The 20,230-nt window shown below is 31.9% G+C and overlaps 1 protein-coding gene across 2 annotated transcripts in view; it reads left to right on the forward strand.

The window, feature by feature from the left end:
- Positions 1-20,230, forward strand: part of LOC103577995 (cubilin-like) — a 318,246-nt gene that overhangs the window by 173,517 nt on the left and 124,499 nt on the right. The window contains exons 22-32 of one of the 2 annotated variants that reach the window (XM_053741631.1): positions 8,676-8,869; positions 10,232-10,383; positions 10,463-10,642; positions 10,721-10,902; positions 10,975-11,193; positions 11,424-11,570; positions 13,550-13,625; positions 13,704-13,812; positions 13,890-14,049; positions 14,141-14,374; positions 14,444-14,532. In XM_053741631.1, coding sequence (XP_053597606.1) covers positions 8,676-8,869; positions 10,232-10,383; positions 10,463-10,642; positions 10,721-10,902; positions 10,975-11,193; positions 11,424-11,570; positions 13,550-13,625; positions 13,704-13,812; positions 13,890-14,049; positions 14,141-14,374; positions 14,444-14,532 — 1,742 coding nt within the window. The remainder of the gene's footprint in view (positions 1-8,675; positions 8,870-10,231; positions 10,384-10,462; positions 10,643-10,720; positions 10,903-10,974; positions 11,194-11,423; positions 11,571-13,549; positions 13,626-13,703; positions 13,813-13,889; positions 14,050-14,140; positions 14,375-14,443; positions 14,533-20,230) is intronic. The other variant, XM_053741632.1, reaches the window with a different exon arrangement.

Consider the following 20,230-nt stretch of genomic DNA (forward strand, 5'->3'; position numbering starts at 1 on the left):
ACATTTATTTATTTGTAGGTATTTTATACCTATGTATTCTGAACCCTTTCTGGATACTTGAGTAGGCTCTGATAGACTACTACTCTTTGACTTCTTTCCAAACAATAAATTCCCTCAGGGGCGGTAGTGACATCGTTGGTTTCCCTTGCGGTACTTATAATCGCACCGCGAAAAGGTCGATGTATACTTGCCCGGCCCATTTTAGGCCACCTTTGGGTCAATCCACCCTATTGATTAGGCAGGGATGTTTATTGGGAAAGTTATCTAAGATAATAGTTGAGATAATAATAATTCAAGATATTTTATCTTAAATAATTAGAAATAGACAAAAAAGTTATTCATACCTTTTTTCTTATCTCAATTATTTCGCGCGACGTAATGATAAAACAAGCCGGGTGCTCGGATTGTTCACTTTCGCACTGCCAAATCTCTACTGCTCGCGTTTTTATTTTAGAATCAAGGAAAAAATTTTATTTTTTATAATTAAAAAAAATGATTAATTTTTAAAACTTTATTTTTTTTTTCTATACTCAATTAAATAATTTTTTTACATGATATTTCATATCTGACGTTTCGACACGTCCAGAGTTGTCGAAAGGTTTGCATCTGAGCTTTCCTAAACCAGATATATCACCATTTGCACCGTATGAATTATTTTAGAATACGCTAGTTAATTTTTGAAATATTAATGCCGCATTAATTGCGAATACACCAGATTGGGGAGACTTATTAACCGTTTTTGCGTTGGCTGATGATTTAGCTATATCGGTAAATGATAGTGAAACTTTACTGGCTCTTTTATCAACCATTGACATCATTCTTTAGTATCCTAACTCTTTAGCATTATAGCAATTGATATCAGGTTCTCCGAGTACGCCAGTATATAAAGACATCAAATAATCTCGTTTCTTGAATGGGCAATGTTTCCGGCCAAAAAACAAAGTTTGAAAGGTCAACTGTATCTCTTTTCATTCGACCAGATGAAAGGTTGACATGTTGTTCACTCGTAGCAGAACCGATACCAATATATTCTTCTAAAGATTCCAGGATATCAAAAACCGATAGCATTGTGTCTAAAGATCGTGCAACTACACTTGGAGTCACACCACGGCCATGCTTTAAGTGTGTTCAAAAAAACCGATTTGAAGTTGGCTCGATAGTCATATCAGCCCAGACTCCACAGAAAGCTTTGTCAGATCTTCGAATAGTGAAAAACCCTTCTTTAGTAAATCTATGGTACTCTGTATCATCCATAACATATTCCAGTTGGACTATGTCTTGGAGATAAATTTAAGCTGATTTAGCATATGCGTGATGACCACGCGTGAAAAATAGGCAACATTTTTTGGATACTTGCAAATGCAATTTCCAATCACCTAAACGCTCGGCTTCAATAAATTGAAGGGCTACTATCACGCATTCAAAATACTGCACCCATAGTTTTGACCTTGGACCCATATCTTTACAGCTGTTCATACTCATAAGCAAGTTATTTGTCATTTTTTTAATAGCTTTAATAGCGGAAAAAGTTATCGATACATTTGTGAGTTATACTTGGCATACATACGAGTTCATTATCACCAGAATAGTAACATCATATTTGATGGTTATGACTATGAGTATATTAAATTAAAATTATATGAAAGATTTTGAAGACTGCAAAAAAGGATCGGTGCCGATATCGATTTTTCAGAAGATATGATTGTTCAAACTCGACGAAGCAGTTATTTGGCCAATATAATTTATAAACAAAGATTCGTAGCGATGTTGGCTGATTATTTGTTGCGCGCTGGAATGAATGTGACAATAGCACTTGAAGATGCTGACTTCTCCATTGCAAAGACAGCTATTGATTTGAATACAGCGGATACATCAGTTGCAAGTGTTGATACAGACATCGAATTACTCGTACTACTAATCAGCTTAGCTCCTATCAAACACGAAATATATTTTAGAAAGTGTAACAATGCCAGGACTTCAGATACGTGGTATACTACTAGAAATAACATTTCAATAAAACCATTTATTCTCTTTGCCCATGCTTTTGCAGGATTTGATACGACTAATGCAATGTATGGTAAAGGGAAGAAAGTGGTATTAAAATTATTGAAACAAAAGTCAGAACTTCAGCACGAAATTTTGGCATACTACAATATGAACAGCACAACTGAAGATTTGTGTCCAGTCGCTAAAAAATTATCGTCAATTCATACGGTGCGAATGGCGACATATCTGGTTTAGGAGAGCTCAGATGCAAACCTTTCGACAACTCTGGACGTGTCGAAACGTCAGATATGAAATTAAGCCATCTACCTCCAACCAAAGGTGCCCTAATTCAGCACATCAAACGAGTTTTTTATCAAGTGCAATCATGGCTAGGTAATAAATTGCAACCAGAACAATGGGGGTGGAAGCAAAAAATAATGATGATGACATCTATAATGACAGAAGATGAACCAGCTCTGAATTCACAAATGCTATCAAAAATAAAAAAAATCACGTAGATGCTATTAATGAAATAGATGAGCTTGACAAAGATTCTGATATCAACGATTCGGTGGGAACATCACGGTATCAAACATACAATTCTCTTCTGTTAGATAGTTCAGATGAAGATAATTTTGACATCACAGTTGAGGAATTAACATAGATATAATATATAATATGATAAAAAATACATACAATACTAAATAATATTTTATCTAAAGTTAAAAGTCGGATTAATTTGATGTATTTTTAGATACAAATTGCTAGAGCCATTTTTTATTTAAAAAATACTTAAATATCATGTAAAAACATTATTTAATTGAGTATGGAAAAAAAAAATAAAGTTTTAAAAATTAATCATTTTTTTTAATTATAAAAAATAAAATTTTTTCCTTGATTCTAAAATAAAAACGCGAGCAGTAGAGATTTGGCAGTGCGAAAGTGAACAATCCGAGCACCCGGCTTGTTTTATCATTACGTCGCGCGAAATAATTGAGATAAGAAAAAAGGTATGAATAACTTTTTCGTCTATTGTTAATTATTCAAGATTACTTTCCCAATAAACTTCTCTGCCCCATCAATGCTTTTCGAGTTATGACGATTTAATCGATATAATTGTTAATAATAATTGTTTGTGCTACGTTTCAACAAAATAAAGTTGATTTTCGTAATCTATTACTCAAAATACGGTTGCAAAAATCCCTGGCAATTAAAATTCATACGGGCATCTCCTTTCAGATTATAAGTTAATGAAAATTCTATTAGCTTTCAAGATACAGAATCTCTGACTTCAATTTTGCTAGACATAAACATAAAACAACACTCGGTGTAGGTTTTAGGCCCCGAAAATATTAATATATACGTGGAAATAGTGTGGTCTATATTGCTGTCTCTACAGTAATACGCACCGTAAGTTTTCTTTTGCAACGCTGTAGACGTACATTTATGTTCTTCTTACCAAAAGCGTAAAGCAAGAAGGTTTTTAGGGATGATTCTCTCTATTCAAACTTCCAGGTGTTCTGTTACCTTTATTACCTGTGTACAATAAAACCGAGGATACTCATATTTTCTATATTTTTTTCTCTACAACTTTGATATAACACTTTTCACCGAAATTTATTTAATTTTTCGATAAAACGCTAATTAAAAGTGTTTTTTTTTTTTTTCTCCTGTCTAATTGAAATTTTACTATCATTTTTTGGAATATGTTTTGTGATCATGTTTCTAAGCTTACCTCAAAAAATCAGACCTGGCTAGACCTGTTTCCGTTTATCAGGTCGATTTGATTGGGTTATCTGGTGTACATGCTTGAATACTTACTTGCTCTTAAATATTATTCATAATTCACTGCTTATAATTTGAAAAAAATATGTTTATTATATTAGAGATAGTTTAATAAATAATTTAATAAATTCGTAGCAAGTTTATCAGTTATTAAAAAATTGTTCCAAAAAGCTAAAAATTGTGTCAGATTTATAGAAATTTAATAAAATACCTATAAGTAATGTCATTCACTGCAAACCGTTGCTTTACAACTATCCTCCTTAGAATTTCCTTAGTTGCAATTATTCAAAGCCTGATAACTTTTTACCAATCAAGATTATGATAAAACTATGCCATAGCTGTTTTGTAGAGAATTAAATTTTCTATAAGAATAAGTACATTAACATAGGAAAAATCGGTCTATCGGTTGACCCTGCGGGCCAGCACCATAACTTCCCGCTGTTTTTGAGCTCCTTGAGCTCGAAAACACCGTTGTAAGTACATTTTCGAGCTCTTCGAGCTCGAAAATACTTTTGTATACCATTATTCTCGAAAAAACCGTTTTTATCATTTCCTTCTCCCTCGATATCTCTCGAACGCATCAACCGATTGAGATGGCTAAGGTGGCAATCGACGCGTTTTATTGAGTTCTGAAGCTGAGTAGATTTTAGAGACGATCGTACAAGTCTTTTCTGGGAAATCAATAAAAAACTAAAAAAAAAAATTTTTTTTTGTAATTGAACAATATCTTCGAGTCTACTTGATCAAATGATCTGAAATTTTCAGAAAAGTTGATGACATAAAAGCTCTTTCGATTGCTGCTTTGACCATCCAAATCGGTTTATTAGTTAAAAAAATATACAGAGTTTACACACACACACACACACACACACACACACACACACACACACAGACACTCGGACATCATTCCGAAAATAGTCAGAATAGCATTCTAGGACCTTGAAACGTCGACATCTGATGAAATTTCGATTTTTGCAAATCGGGGTAAAAACAATAACTTCCCGAATTTTTCGGAAATCGTCGATTTTCTTAGCGGGAAGTTAAAAAAAGGTTTTTTCGTATTTTCAACTGGAGAAAACGGAAAAAAGCCTTTTTACGTGCTAGACTAAGAGAAAAGTGCATGGTTGTGGTAACAAGGAAGAAATGGAAATGAAAATAGTCATCTTAACTAATATTTCTAGTTTCTTGAACTTTATCATAGTGCTCGAAACTATTTGAAGGTATTAGTTCTAACTAAGCATTTGTTTTGTTGCAGAATCATAAATGTTTCAGCCGTTGTACGATTGTAATTTCATTAATTTAAAATCATTTAAGTCGTCGACGAATATCATTGAGGATTTTTCTTCATTCCTTTTTTTTATTAAGAATACCATTTTTGACTTACTTACGTTTGATATTGTCATTGTTCATTGAACTATAACACAGTTAAAACAAGTATAATATTATCGTGCATTTTACAACTATAGATTAAGTATCTGAACTGAGGGTAATGGTGGCTTCATTGAACAATGTTTTTCATAGTTCAGAAAACGAGATTTGTCTCTCAGTGTATTTACATAGAAAAACCAAAAATAAATAAGCACCTTGTAGAATTGAAATATCACGCTGGCCTTTGGTGGAAATTTTTTTGAACCTTACAGAAATTTCTGAGATGATAGAAAAAAAAAGTATTTTTTTTTTTTTTGGACCACTCTAATCTATATGGGTCATTCCACCACAATTTAACGATATTGCGACGGTGACCCTTTCAAATTTTTTTGGTTTTTTAATATGTTTTAATACATGTAGACAAACGTCTTAATCTAAATTTTTAGCTCTTTATCTCCACCCCTTCCGGAGTTATCATTTATGCTTAAAAAGGATATAACTGTGACTATAGTTATGATAATCTTACGTAATGGTGGGGTCAATTTGTTCAATTTTTAACGTTCTTTCATTAAAAAAATTCAAAATTAGAAACAAAAAATTTCCTAATGCTTTTTCGGCCATTTTTAGTCAAGAAAGTTAATTTTTCGTTCAATGGGACACTTTTAATTTTTTTCAAAAAAATTACGAAAATTCTATGTTCAAAAACAAAATTTTTGAGCCATAACCCAAGATGGGCAGCAAATAACTTCTAGTAAAATAAATTAGAAAATCATTTTTTTTAAATGTTATTTTGATTTATTTTCCTTCTGAGATCGCAGATCGAAAATGTATAATTTAAGCACGTTGTTTTACAATTTGTTGTATTTTTTTAAATTAAAATTCAAATAAATTAACCGTTACATCTTATTATTCAGATTTATTACTTTTACATCTACTATGATATTATCGGTAGTACTCATCTGATATTGCTTTGAGATAATATTTTGAGACTATTTAAAGAAATTACGTGATTTTAGAGAGAAAATAAATTAAAATTACAGATTAAAAATTTGTTTTTAATTTATTTTACTAGAAGTTATTTGCTGCCCATCTTAGGTTGTGGCTCAAAAATTTTGTTTTTGAACATAGAATTTTCGGAATTTTTTTGAAAAAAATTAAAAGTGTCCCATTGAACGAAAAACTAATTTTCGTGACTAAAAATTGCCGAAAAAGCATTAGGAAATTTTTTGTTTCTAATTTTGAACTTTTTTTATGAAAGGGCGTTAAAAATTGAACAAATTGACCCCTTCATTATGTGAGATTATCACAACTATAGTCACAGTTATATCCTTCTTAAGCAAAAATGATAACTCCAGAAGGGGTGGAGATAAAGAGCTAAAAATTTAAATCAAGACGTCTTTCTACATGTATTAAAACATATTAAAAAACCAAAAAAATTGGAAAGGGTCACCGTCGCAATGTCGTTGAACCGAGGTGGAATGACCCATATATATATATATATATATATATATATATATATATATATATATATATATATATATATATATATGGGCAAATCCATTAATTCGCGACGAAAGTGTGTCCACTGGAGTCGACGATTTTGATGCTGATTTTTTCCTTGAAAGTACACCTAAAAATAAGACGATCCTTCAAACTTGAGCCCGATGTATACGAATTCAGCCGCTTCAGAATTTTCGAAATTTTTAAAAAAGTCGATTTTTCACTCATTTTCAAATATTTGTATCTCAGCTATGTAGCTTGAAGACTCCTGCCCAGCAACATTTATCTCAGTAAGACCTCTACTTTTATAAAAGGAAAAGATGTTAGGTCTGAACTTATATCGGGCTTAGCTCATAGCTTCCAAATAAACAACTGTTTTAGTAAAATTTTGCCTATTTATGAAACACTATTATATGTTCCGTATTTGAAGTTGAGAGTCGACCAGCAGCTAGTATCTTTTTTCGAGATAGATTTTAATGGAATCTACACAGCTTTTTCTTAATTTCTCCGATTTTGTAAAGTTATAGCCATTTAAAACCAATCAAACTTTAAAAAGTTACTGTTTTCAAAAAGCTAAAACTTTTTTCTCCGAACTTCGATTTGTTGAAAACTTCCAGGAAAGTTGCTTTATTATGTCCCCATGAAACCCTGAAAATTCGGACTAAGGAAGCGCGCTTGTATTTGAGATATGAATTTTGTAACATGGTCGAAATTGCATTGAACCTGATAAGGAATTTCTTAATAGTCACCAATTTAGCAGATAAAATAATGATTATTAAAATGAATAGTCATAATTTCAGGTACGTATTCAGTAGTTATTGAAATTTGGAAAATTTAGGACTATTAGTTATGACTTTATTCATGTATAAGGTATACAGAGTAAAATCGTAGCTCATAGTCATGCATAATGTGAATAATGCCCTATGTTTTCCGAGCAATATAAGTATCTGATGCTGATATTCAAAAACTTAAATTAAAACTTAAATGAATGATTTTAATCTTCGAAAACCATCAAGGACACGCGAATTGACTATTCTTTTACACCTATCATTAACAATTCTTGAGAAGTGAGCGTGACTTTTTCTAAAATAGATTGTAAAAAAGTTAATTTGAATTTATAAATAAAAATTTTTCAAATTTTTGACAATAGTTACTTTCTTTATATTTGTACTTTTATGTAGCGTTAAAACATAAAATTTAAAAAACTATTAAATATGTACCTGAAATTATTTCTATTTAATTCAATAATCATCATTTTAAGTGCTAAATTGGTGACTATTAAGAAATTCCTTATCAGGTTCAATGCAATTTCGACCATATTACAAAATTTCTATCTCAAATACAAGCGCGCTTCCTTAGTCCGAATTTTCAGGGTTTCATGGGGACAGAATAAAGCAACTTTCCTGGAAGTTTTCAACAAATCGAAGTTCGGAGAAAAAAGTTTTAGCTATTTGAAAACAGTAACTTTTTAAAGTTTGATTGGTTTTAAATGGCTATAACTTTACAAAATCGGAGAAATTAAGCAAAAGCTGTGTAGATTCCATTAAAATCTATCTCGAAAAAAGATACTAGCTGCTGGTCGACTCTCAACTTCAAATACGGAACATATAATAGTGTTTCATAAATAGGCAAAATTTTACTAAAACAGTTGTTTAGTTGGAAGCTATGAGCTAAGCCCGATATAAGTTCAGACCTAACATCTTTTCCTTTTATAAAAGTAGAGGTTTTACTGAGATAAAGGTTGCTGGGCAGGAGTCTTCAAGCTACATAGCTGAGATACAAATATTTGAAAATGGGTGAAAAATCGACTTTTTTAAAAATTTCGAAAATTCTGAAGCGGCTGAATTCGTATACATCGGGCTCAAGTTTGAAGGATCGTCTTCTTCTTAGGTGTACTTTCAAGGAAAAAATTAGCATCAAAATCGTCAACTCCAGTGCACACACTTTCGTCGAGAATTAATGGATCTGCCTATATATATATATATATATATATATATATATATATATTTATTTATATTGATACACATTTTTTGTAGATTGTGGTGGTGGTCTTAGTGGCTCTAATGGAGAAATTGAATTTAATAATGTAATTAGACAACACTTAGTACGTTCATGGAGCTTTAACTGTGAATGGAATGTTACTGTGAGACCTGGAAGAAAAATTGAAGTTAAACTAGTTAACATGTCAATTGATATTACGGATAATCATTGTAGCAATTATTATTTAATGGTCAGTAGATTATCATTAATCCTTTATATTTTAATTTTATTCTAAAATTCAAAATTTAATGTATTATTAAATTATTCGTTTCGATAAATGAAATTTTTTTTCATTCTAAATTGTTCAAAATTTGCAATTGGTTTTGATTTCATGCTACTTCTATATTTTTCATAATGACCACCGTGTAACCTAAGAGTTTCAGTGTCTAGAGCTAATCAAAACAAAACAATTTAAGCTTAATAGTCATGAAAAAATTTAACTGTTGATTTAGTTGGTGAGAATCGCATATGATTATTTTGATGCTAATGATAAACTAATGTGTTTCTACCAGAGCTGAAATGAATTCACAATAGTATATCACAGACTAAAGAAAAAAATTAGAGCATACATGTCTACTCACGTCCAAAGTGGTCACAACAAACGCGTGGATTAGAATATTCTATTCCAGGAAGGGAGTTGCCCCTTTCTCTTATAGAGAAATGAAGATGTGAATAAGCGCATGTACCAAACTTCCTTCAAACAATGACAGAAGAAGATAGGGCATTCCAATCCTTGTGTTTGTTACCATCAGCATCGACTCGGCTAGGTAACCATACACATGGGGGTTGGAATGTTTTAATATCATTTCTAAGTATGAGATACACTATGGGCATAAATTAGATATTTTCTACGCTAGGAAAGAAACTGAGGATTTTAAACTCGGTTAATTGCATCGGTCTGAAATGGAATTGTTTTGACTAGATAAGCAAGTATCAAAACTCGTAGTACAGGTAATATAAAATAGTATATCGCGTGGCAAGGAATGAAACAAAACAATTTCAGACGAGAGTGAAGTTAATTGCTTGAGCCTAAGACGATTTCGAATTTTATTGTGTGTCACTCATTAAATTTTTCATTTCACCTACAATGATACTGAAAATTTTAATGTCCGTAGCCATTCAAAGCAGACTATTTTCTAACTGATAGTGCGGCAAATAAACAATGATTCAATTCAAACATGCGAATTTGAGTAGTTTAAGAAGGAAAATAACGGTTTTCATTAATTAAATATTTTTTTTTTTTTTTTTTTTAATGGCACTCTGATTATTTGTGTAATTTTTCAAACATTGCAAATAGTTTGGTTAGTTATTAGAATGATATAAACATTCATAGTTTTACAGCAAAATACGACTTTGAAAAGTATGAAATTAGGAACTAACACATGAGGCAGAAACTAATGAGTTTCTTCCCTAGGTAAGGAACTCATTAGTTTTTGACCGCTAAATCCTATTAACCTGAAATCAGATTGTTTTGACTAGCTAAACAAGCATTGAAACTGAAATTTCATGCAGGCGATAAGAAATTTTTTTTTTTTTAATTGATAAAATACAGTTAAAAAATGGAGGTGGTCCAGAGTCTCCCCTTCTTGGTGATGGAAAATATTGTGGCAACACTTTACCCGAAACTTTAATGACAACAGGAAACAAATTATATGTAAAAACAGTTGGCACTGGTACGCATGTTAATTTCGCACTTGAATGGCAGTAAGTCTATTTTTCTAATATAATTTTAAGAATATTAATTCATTGATATTTACCTTCCATTGATAATCATAAATTTTAGAGAAGTAGGATTAGATTGTGGTGGGAACTTTAATTTAGAAGATAGGATGGAATTTTCCTCACCTCATTATCCTAATATACCACCACCTTATTCAGAATGTTTCTGGACATTTATGGCACCAGCTGGAACAAGACTTTCTATACACTTTATCGAACGTTTCGATCTTGCCAACAGTGCCGGGTAATATAATTAAATCAATCACTATGAAATAAAATTTTAGAATTTATTTTTTTATTTAAAAATCAATTTTGCCTTTAGTTGTGAAAAAGAATTCCTCGAAATTAGAGATGGGGGTACAGATTCGTCAAAACTTTTAGGCAGATTTTGTTCAGATGTTGCACCAAGTAGCTTCACGACGACCGGAAATGTTCTTTATGCTCATTTTTACACTGATTTAGCTGATCCTAAAAATGGTTTCAAAGCGACTGTCATTCCTGGCGGTAAAATTATAAAGTATAGTAGTAAAACAAAAAAAATGTGTATAAATATATACCTCTTTTTTGAATATTTAGAATTTTGCGGTGGTATTATACGTGGAAAAGATGGGATTATTTCATCTCCTAACTATCCGGCAATGTATCCCAAAGATCAAGAATGTGTTTGGTGGCTCATTGGCCCAGATGACCATTCCTTAACAATCCAATTTCGTGATATTCATCTTCCTGGTTTAAGACGTTGTGAAAATACTGATCATGTTTTTATAGGTGAAAAAGTTCCTCATAATGAAACTGGTAAACATAATTCTCACTTCAAATTTTTGATGACAAAATATGATTCAAACTAATTGAAAAAACTTTAAATAAAATATTATTAAATACTATCAAATCATGTAAATACCACTTTTCATGTACGTTTAGAATTACGAATCATTTCAAACCATTTGTTCTATACAGGACACTATTTATTGGGTTAGTAAACTATAAATAATTAATTCTTTGAATATTTATTCATATTTTAATAGTTACTCCCATAACTACTGTATGTGGAAGTATCAAGCCTTTACCAATTGTAACATCGTCCAATGAAGCTTTAATAACATTCATTAGTGATCGAAGAAGTTACATAAACTATCGAGGATTTAGTTTAAACTTCACAGCTAGTAAAAGCAGTATGTTATTTTTCAATAATATAAAAAAAAAAAATGATGAGTATATTGTGTGGCATGGAATGAAACAAAACAATTTCAGACGATAGTGATTTTGACTGCCTAAGTCTCAGGCTACGGGTGATATTGTAAATGCTGAAATTGTATTTCGTCCCGTACTGCACACGATATTTTTCATAACTGCCGGCGTTTACATGTAGAGTTTAAATATCTAGCCAATCGAAACGAGATAATTGAAGACCAATAACACATGTATAAATTAAACCCTGTATCGTTTGGGAGCCTCGAAATGTCTTGGTAAGTATCACGTCGAAAAAACGGGGTCTAAAAGCATCTTGGATTTATATGTGTGAAATGCAAAATTAGTTATGTTACTATTTGCACATTTATATTCATTTTAACCCTACTTCGTGTACAGCAAGAGTGTCATAGTTAGCATTATTTACATGGCCAAGTGTAATATTGAAAGAAAAAGAATCTGGGCATCGGTTGGCCCTGCGGGCCCGCCCCAAAACTTTCCGCTGTTTTCGAGCTCTAAAAGCTCGAAAACATAAGTATGAACATATTTTCAAGCTCTTCGAGCTCGAAAATACCTTTGTTTCCCTTTTTTATGAGATTTTCAAGCTCAAAAGGGTCACGTTTTATGTTAAAGTTTAAAAATTTAGAATCCAAAATAATTAATTTATAAGCGTTTTTTATATATTTATTCACAATTATGTTCAATAATTTACTTAAAAATAAGTATTTCTGTGATACGTTGTAACTATATCGTGTAAGTATATCGTGATACGAGCGAACATAACGATTTTTATGCAGTCACTTCCAATGACTTACATAAAGAAGAACATATTAGTTTCGAGTGATGCTGTTCAGTAATTACGATGTTATTCAATGACAAAAGCAGATATAGATTTTACATCTATTATTTCGATGAAAAAATATAAAAAAGAAAAACGAAATAAATAATTTTTTTTTTGTATTTCTTAAATATCTAAGAGTCTATTTGACTGAATGATCTAAAATTTTCTGAAAATCTAAGTTCAGAAGGATTCTTTCGAATGCCACAAGAACCATCTAAATCGGTTCATTCATTAAAAAGATATGAGAGGTTAACAACCATACACATACACACACACACACACGCGCGCGCGCACACCCATACAGACATCAACATATGATGAAAACCCGTTTTTTGAAAATCGGGATGAAACTTATAACTTCCGGAATTTTTCGAAAATCGTCGATTTTCTTGGCGGGAAGTTAAAAATTATTTTTTTTTATCATATGCCCCTGTCACCGGTACTCTGCACTCACTCTGGTTTCACGACGGTCAGTGTGATCATGGAGTAATGTTTCAAGGTCAAGCACTAAAAGGTTAACTACTTATATGGTTAAATAGAATAATTTAGGATTATTTCGAAGCTTATAATGAGCATATGTGATTTTGACAAGACTCAAATCGAGTCAGATACTAGATATTCTTTGCCCTCGGAAAAAAATAATAACTTTCAATTCGATAAATCTCAGTGGTTTGAAATTGACTTGTTTTGACTGGCTAAATATGCATTAAAACTTATAATTTCCATACAAGTGATGTGTAAAATGTATAAATATTTTGAATATATTATTATTAGAGATGTGCAAATGATTCGAATTAAAAAAAAAAAAAAATGCGTTATTTGTATCGAATCAAATATTAATATTCGCATGATTTATTGTCTGTAAATCATAATAATAAATTTTTTATAATTTATCACATGTGAGATGAAAATTTAAAATTTTAATCGAATATCCAAATTTGAAAACGTCAATAATTCGAGTTTGTGTTTGAATTTCAAATTCGATAGTCATATTTATTTCGATTCGCAAACTCTCTCAAACGCATTTCCCTATTATATTATATTACAAATTCTTATTAGTTAATATTATTTTGATCATAATATTAATTATTATCATTTACTCTTGGATATTGTTTTATACAGGTTGTGGTGGTTCTTTAACCGGTATGTCAGGAGAATTTAAATCACTTGGTTATCCAAATCCTACAACTCGTTCTCGGTGAGAAAAAGTTTTATTGTAACACTTTAATTAAAAGTAATAATTTATATATACAATCAATATTAATATTGATTTAAGATATTGTGAATGGAGAATTACCGTACCAGAAGGTAATCAAGTACAAGTAGGAATTGATGACTTGGATACATCAGAAATTGAAACTGAGCGGTCGGGATTTTATTTAGCAGTAAATAAATATTTTCATACAATAACGTTTATAAAAAATCACTATTATTGACATTGTATTTAAATAATTATTTACAGTTTTACAATGATTTTCAATCAAAGTCAAAGATTTCACTTATACGGACGCAAGAGCATTCAAGTAAGTTTAGCAGTTCTACAAATTTAATGCTGATCTCGTTTTGGTCAAGCAGCGGCCACAGAGGTCTGAAAGCTCATTACATTGCTGCAGGACCGGCTCGTAATTTTTTTTAATTTTATTGATAATAGTATTTGGTTAAAGAATGAGAATATGTTAAAATATTAAAAAATGTTCTTCAATTTTTTTTTAGCTTGTGGTGGAAGTATTAATAATTATCACGGTGATTTGTTAGCTCCAACAACCCCACCTTTTAATCACTCCACATTTTATTGCCAATGGTCTCTAAAAGCCCCAATGAATTTAATACCAGAAGGAAATTCGGAACCCCAAGTAACATTAACTGTAGTAGTAAGAGGATTAATTGGTCGATATAACAGACAGATTCGATCGTGTATTTATCTAATGAAATATATTATGGTTACAGGTAAAAATTTAAAATTAATAAGTATAATATCGCGATTATACAATAAAAAAAATTGTTTTCATCTATTAGGTCCTGATGAGCTAACAGGAATAGTATGTGGTAATGTATCACAAGAGGCATATGTTATAAGAAGCCCCTCACCATACAATTACATTAAGGTAATGGAAGTTATAACGTAAAAATTAAGTTAATGCTATAATTAATTAATGTAACGGGACCAAAGTTCACCTCCGTTTTACCGGAGGCTATTTCCACGCCCTGTTGGGCATTCACGCGCTACGAGGTCATCCCTCCCTGCACTCGTCAACATGTTTGCTTATGGAAATGGTGGGACGTAACTTTTCCCCAAACCCTATAAAAAGGGCTTCCTCCGCTTGTTCTCTTTCGGTTCCTAACAAGCTATTGTCCACTTGTTCATTCCCTGATAGATTTTCTACATTCCGAGCCTTTAGGCGCTCTGATTATTTAAGCCAAATCGAAATTTAGAGCAGCTCGGTAAAGTTGATGCTAAAGAACGTAAATCTTACAAATAAAATACTTACATTAAACAAAATCACGGATACAAAACGAAACAAACTGTGTTACACTTCACTCGCCAATTACCTCCGAATCCTAACGGGAGCCAGACGATTTTTGTTTCCTCGATATCGGTAACCGGTTTGACCGTAACCGTCATTTTAAGGCCTACGATCTATGCCCTTTGGAGATGAACAAAATTAACGGCGATAGCGGCTCGTTCCGCTGCTCTCAGTATGCTAGGATATGGAATAAGGGACGAGGTAAGTCTAGATTGAAAGAAGTTTTGTAAACTAATCCGTGCAACGGAGTAAAATCAAGAATCAATAAATAGACGTGAATTAAATAATCGGACATAAGTTAGAAGACATTAGTCCACAGTAAAGTCTTTATTAGACACCTAATAAGAGCATAAATATCTAATTATTATCAAAGAGATACCACTCAGATAACACAGGTGCCTTATTAAACAAAATAACATAAGAAAAATAAATTAACAGAGGGCACAGTAACAATATCAATAAATAATAACAAATTATTATTCAAATGTCGAATAAGATTATATTCCTCAATCTTCCCAAATTATTCCCAATTAATTAAAAATAAATTCATTGTCTGTAATATATACATCCGTAAGTCGATGGTACGGGTTTTAAGTGGTATAGCTTATTCATTAATGCAACTTGATAGTTTTCTTGTCTGGTAGTGATTATATGGTGGTAGATTTTTTCATTGGTATAGGTTTTAAGATGGTAGATATTTAATTGAAGCAGAAATTTTCTAAGTAGTACCACTTATTTAATTATCACAATTTTCATAATTACGATTTTACAGACTCACACTTTTACCAATATAAAACTCCATTCAACCTATTTCTTAATTAAAATTACAAGCCATCTAATTATTTACCATTTTAAAATCACTAACAAATTTAACAACAACTCATTTCTTATGAACGTTAATCTTTCCTTTATCAACAATTTTGTTAAGCCGGTTTTATGATTATGTTATGTGACCGCTTAACAAATTATCACAACAACGATATCACAATACTTAAAACTCGAACATCAATTTTCCACGTTTTACTTCACGACACTTTTAACGTTTATAATTTTAATTAATTGATTTTATTTTATTTATTAATATAATTTACTTATAATTAATTTTACCCTAATATTAATAACTAGATAACTTTGACTAGAACGCAATTGATTTTTTGGCGAATGCTTTACACGACCTGCCTGGAAAATTCCAGAAGAATTTTCCGGCGAGTGACTTAAACAACCTGCCTGGGTACATCAAAGCTAATAATTGTTGAGTACGGGTTTTACAATTATTTTATTACACGTTAACTTGACACGACAATGCTTCGCAAACACGACTTTAAATTATGTAATTTAATTAACAAATATTCCGGCTCCCCACCTGGAATATTCTACAGAATGCCTATAACGATTTACGTTGATTCTTTTCTGTCGCTTGTTCGGTATTAGTTGTCCTTGTTCGTGTCTTGTTCTCTCTAGTACGTGTAAAAGGTTCTCGACCGTGTATGCCTGGGTAACCGGGTTGTCTCAAATTTTCCTCCTTGTGTTAATTCTCTCGGATCCATTTCTCGTCTTCGCCAAATACTCAAACTCTCCTTCAACCTGCTATTCAGACGCAATCAGTTCTTAATAATAAAAGGTTCCGGCTACCTGCCTCGTATCTTGTAACGATTTTGGATTTTCTTTTATCGCTCGGTTCCACAATATGAAAACCAAGTCCCAATTAATAGTCCACTTAATTTACTCTTAAGCGTTGTAGGGGGAAATTAACTACTGAATTTTTTTTTATTGATAACATGCGCAAAATTCCGTAAATCACAAAAATAATAATAAGAAAGCTGAATTCGGCCGCATTTTTTTAATAAATAATAAAATAACAATTAGGAAGCCGAGACATCGTGTATTTTCATTAAAAAACTTCTATCTATTAATGGAAAACCCTATGATGACTGGTATTAAATTAAAGGTCGATACATTCTGAATGAGAAATGTCAAATCCAATCTCCTGGGGCTTATTATATTCACGAAAAAAAGTAATTAAAAAAAATAAAATAATTAGTTGTTTACATTTTGTCACGCTGCACGCTGTTCTCACCATTCTGTGTTCTGTAAATTATTATTATTTTTTTTGTTATTTATTAATTCAATTTCACTTCAGAAAATTAAATTAATAAATAATTAAAAAAGTAACTCCACGCGAATACTATTATTACGATGTTGGTGTAAGAACTAACACAAAACGCTTCAATTGCCACCTCAAACGTGTCAATCAGTCAATTCGTATAGAAGATATTCTTGGAGAAAAAATTGCAAAAAATGTTTGTTTTTCGAAAACAATAGCGTACAAAAGCATTTTCGAGCTCGAAGAATTCACAACTGTGACGGGATGACTTAGCATTCGACTGCCAGGTCAGTCAAATTAAATTTCGCGCCTCATTATCTTACGCACAAGCCATTGTGACGACCAAATTTTAATTGCTTCGCGCAACGGTGGGAGTAGAGGCCCAACCCACCTCGTCATCAAACTCATTTTCAAAAGAAGAATCGTAACCTGGAAGCCGAGCATAGCAGTCGCTCAATCTACTGTACTATGCGTTCTAAAATTTTATTTGTGCTAAAGTTTAATTTGTCAGGCAGACGCCTTTTGGTTAAGTTGGTTTCTTGTGGAGTTTTATTTGGTCTACGTTTTTTTCCCGTCCAGCTTTTTGTCCAAGGAGGATCCGGAAAATGGCTCAACACCTGGGACAAGTTGATGTAAGTTCCTTGGCATAGAGGTTAAATTTATTTTACAACGGAATTTGTCAAACACGAGAGGGTAATTTCCTAAGCAATTTTATCGTCTTTTATTAACTTAATTTATTTATATATTTATTTGATTGATCTTATTTGATTTATTCAATTGCTGTGCATGCAGAACTTTTATTCATCGTCGGTACTTTTCTCATCACTGTACGAATAAATCCTCATTAAGTTTTACGCCGTCATTAATAATTATAAATATTAATTCATGAAAATAAAAGAAAATAAAATTTGAGTTTCGGTATCGCGGATATCCGAGTGAAAATCATCAGGCACACGACAAAAGAGTGTCGCGCATGTGCAGTGGAATTCTGTCCAGTTTCTGTAATTATTTAATTTACAAATTATTTTCCAAAAAAAATTTTAACTTCAATCATTTATTACTGAATAGATTAACAGTTAATTGTAATAAAACAATTCTATTTATATTTATATCTAATTTTTTATTTCAACCTATTTCCCCTATCCTAAATCGAGCCGCGTACTCAGCTATATCAGGCATTTTCGAACCCGGTGCTCACTGTGGTCTGTGACCACTGCTGCTTTTGCATTATATCTTAGTTTTTACGCTGTGAAAGAATTTATCCCTAGTGTTCAATGTGGTGAGAAATTGTTCCGGTCTGGTTTTAAGTCATTTGTAAAAAACATTCGGAGCTTTGTAACGAGTAGTGAGGATTTATAAGTCTGGAAGGAGGAAATTTTTGGTTAGCTTCTTTTGCAACAGCTAGGCGTACATGATATCAGAGACTACCACCTGTCTCAATGGCATAACACTAACTGAATGCGATATGCCTCAAACAGCTGACAATACATCGACTGAGGTCCCGACTGAATCTAAAACAACGACTGTGTTATGTCCAATTCATTTTTTTTTATTAATTTATTTTATAAATAAATTTACGAAACTCCTCTTTACAAAAGCACGCGAAAACGCAGCGTCAGTTTTACCACCATTTATGCGTATGAAAGTAGCACGACGATTTTTGCAATAACGATTGACGAATAAATCAAAACTTGTCGTCATTTTCTACCAATGACAACAGTTTAATTACTCCCATCCAACATCAATCAAAAGTTTTTAAATAGCCTGAGCAAAATGGCTCGGGGCCTTAGTTTTTGATCAAATTTTCAGATCTCGAGTCCTACGATCCGCGTAATACGGATTCGTGGTTGTTGATCAGATCTTTAAATTTCGAGTCCTATGGTCCGCGTAAACGGCGTCGATAGCCCGAAATCTTATTGCAAAAATCTGTCCTAGAGAAGGCAATAAGTAACCGCCCTTAATAAAAGGTACTAGGCCGATATCATATCGTGTAGCAGTATTATTTTGTTAACACCGGTTTATCTTATATTTAAATTCAGTTTAGTTGTAAATTGATAAAGGTACTAGGTCGATATTTTCATATCGTTTAGCGGTATTATTTTGTTATTTACAATTATTATAAAATTTAGTCCGGCTCGATCGAATAGTGACACAAAAAGCAAGTGTAATTATTTTCCGATCTCGGGTCGAGATAATCTGCGCATAGAAAGCCATAAGGCTAAATAAAGACGCATATATTGAAAATAATTAAAAATAATAATAATCAATTAAATGGTTTTACATCTTTTATAAGTGAAATCCATTGTAACAATTATAGTGTATAAGTGCTGCAATTGAAAAGTTGAATAAAAAGACAAAAGATCACAACCTTAACCTAGTGAGTTCATTTGAAAATAGCACATAAGATTTTATCCTACAACCCTAGCCGCGTCCATTCAACCAAATCCATCCGGAGGAGGCCGAGTGGGAGGGAATAAAAGCCTGCCGTGTTAGAAGAAAGAATCAGCTAAAGGTAAGTGAGAGACAATATGAATATCTTTGCTCTCTGTTGATCGAGTAATAAATGCAACGTAACCAAGCTCGAAGGCGTTTGGGTTCACACTCTTCAAAAAACCCACATTAAATAATAAATATAGGAAGTTAAAATCTTCCTCGTATTCTTTATTGTTGTCCGCAATCTCCATATCGCTCGTTAAATTTTTTTATCGCTATCAAAGGGAGAAATCCCGGATAATTAATTTAAATCAAAGCGGCGGACATAACAACTGAATCCAAAACAGCAAAGAAAAAAGGGCAGCTAACAAACTATGAACAGCTGATCGCATTGGCAGCAATCAGCGGTAACAAACAAAAGAAACTTAATAATTTCTTAACTCCGGCAAAGAAAAGACCGATTGAAGAGTTAGCTGTTGAGCCCGATTTTTACACACCCCGAGCATCCAAAAAAGTAGCTATGACGAAAGAAAATAGTAAGAAGATTGTTATAATTTCGATCGTGCTTATTAAAAAAGTAAATGTCGAAGTGATTGAAATAAATATTGGAGTCAGATGTAATATTATTTATTATAGTGCAACTTATACTTTATCTATAAAAAATTAAAATCTTGTCTTAAATTTATAACCTCTAAAAAAAAAAAAAAAAAACAAGGTTCTTCAGTGCTGCGTTCTGGTGTT

The sequence above is a fragment of the Microplitis demolitor genome, chromosome 8 (assembly GCF_026212275.2).
Source record: "Microplitis demolitor isolate Queensland-Clemson2020A chromosome 8, iyMicDemo2.1a, whole genome shotgun sequence".
Lineage (NCBI taxonomy): Eukaryota > Metazoa > Arthropoda > Insecta > Hymenoptera > Braconidae > Microplitis > Microplitis demolitor.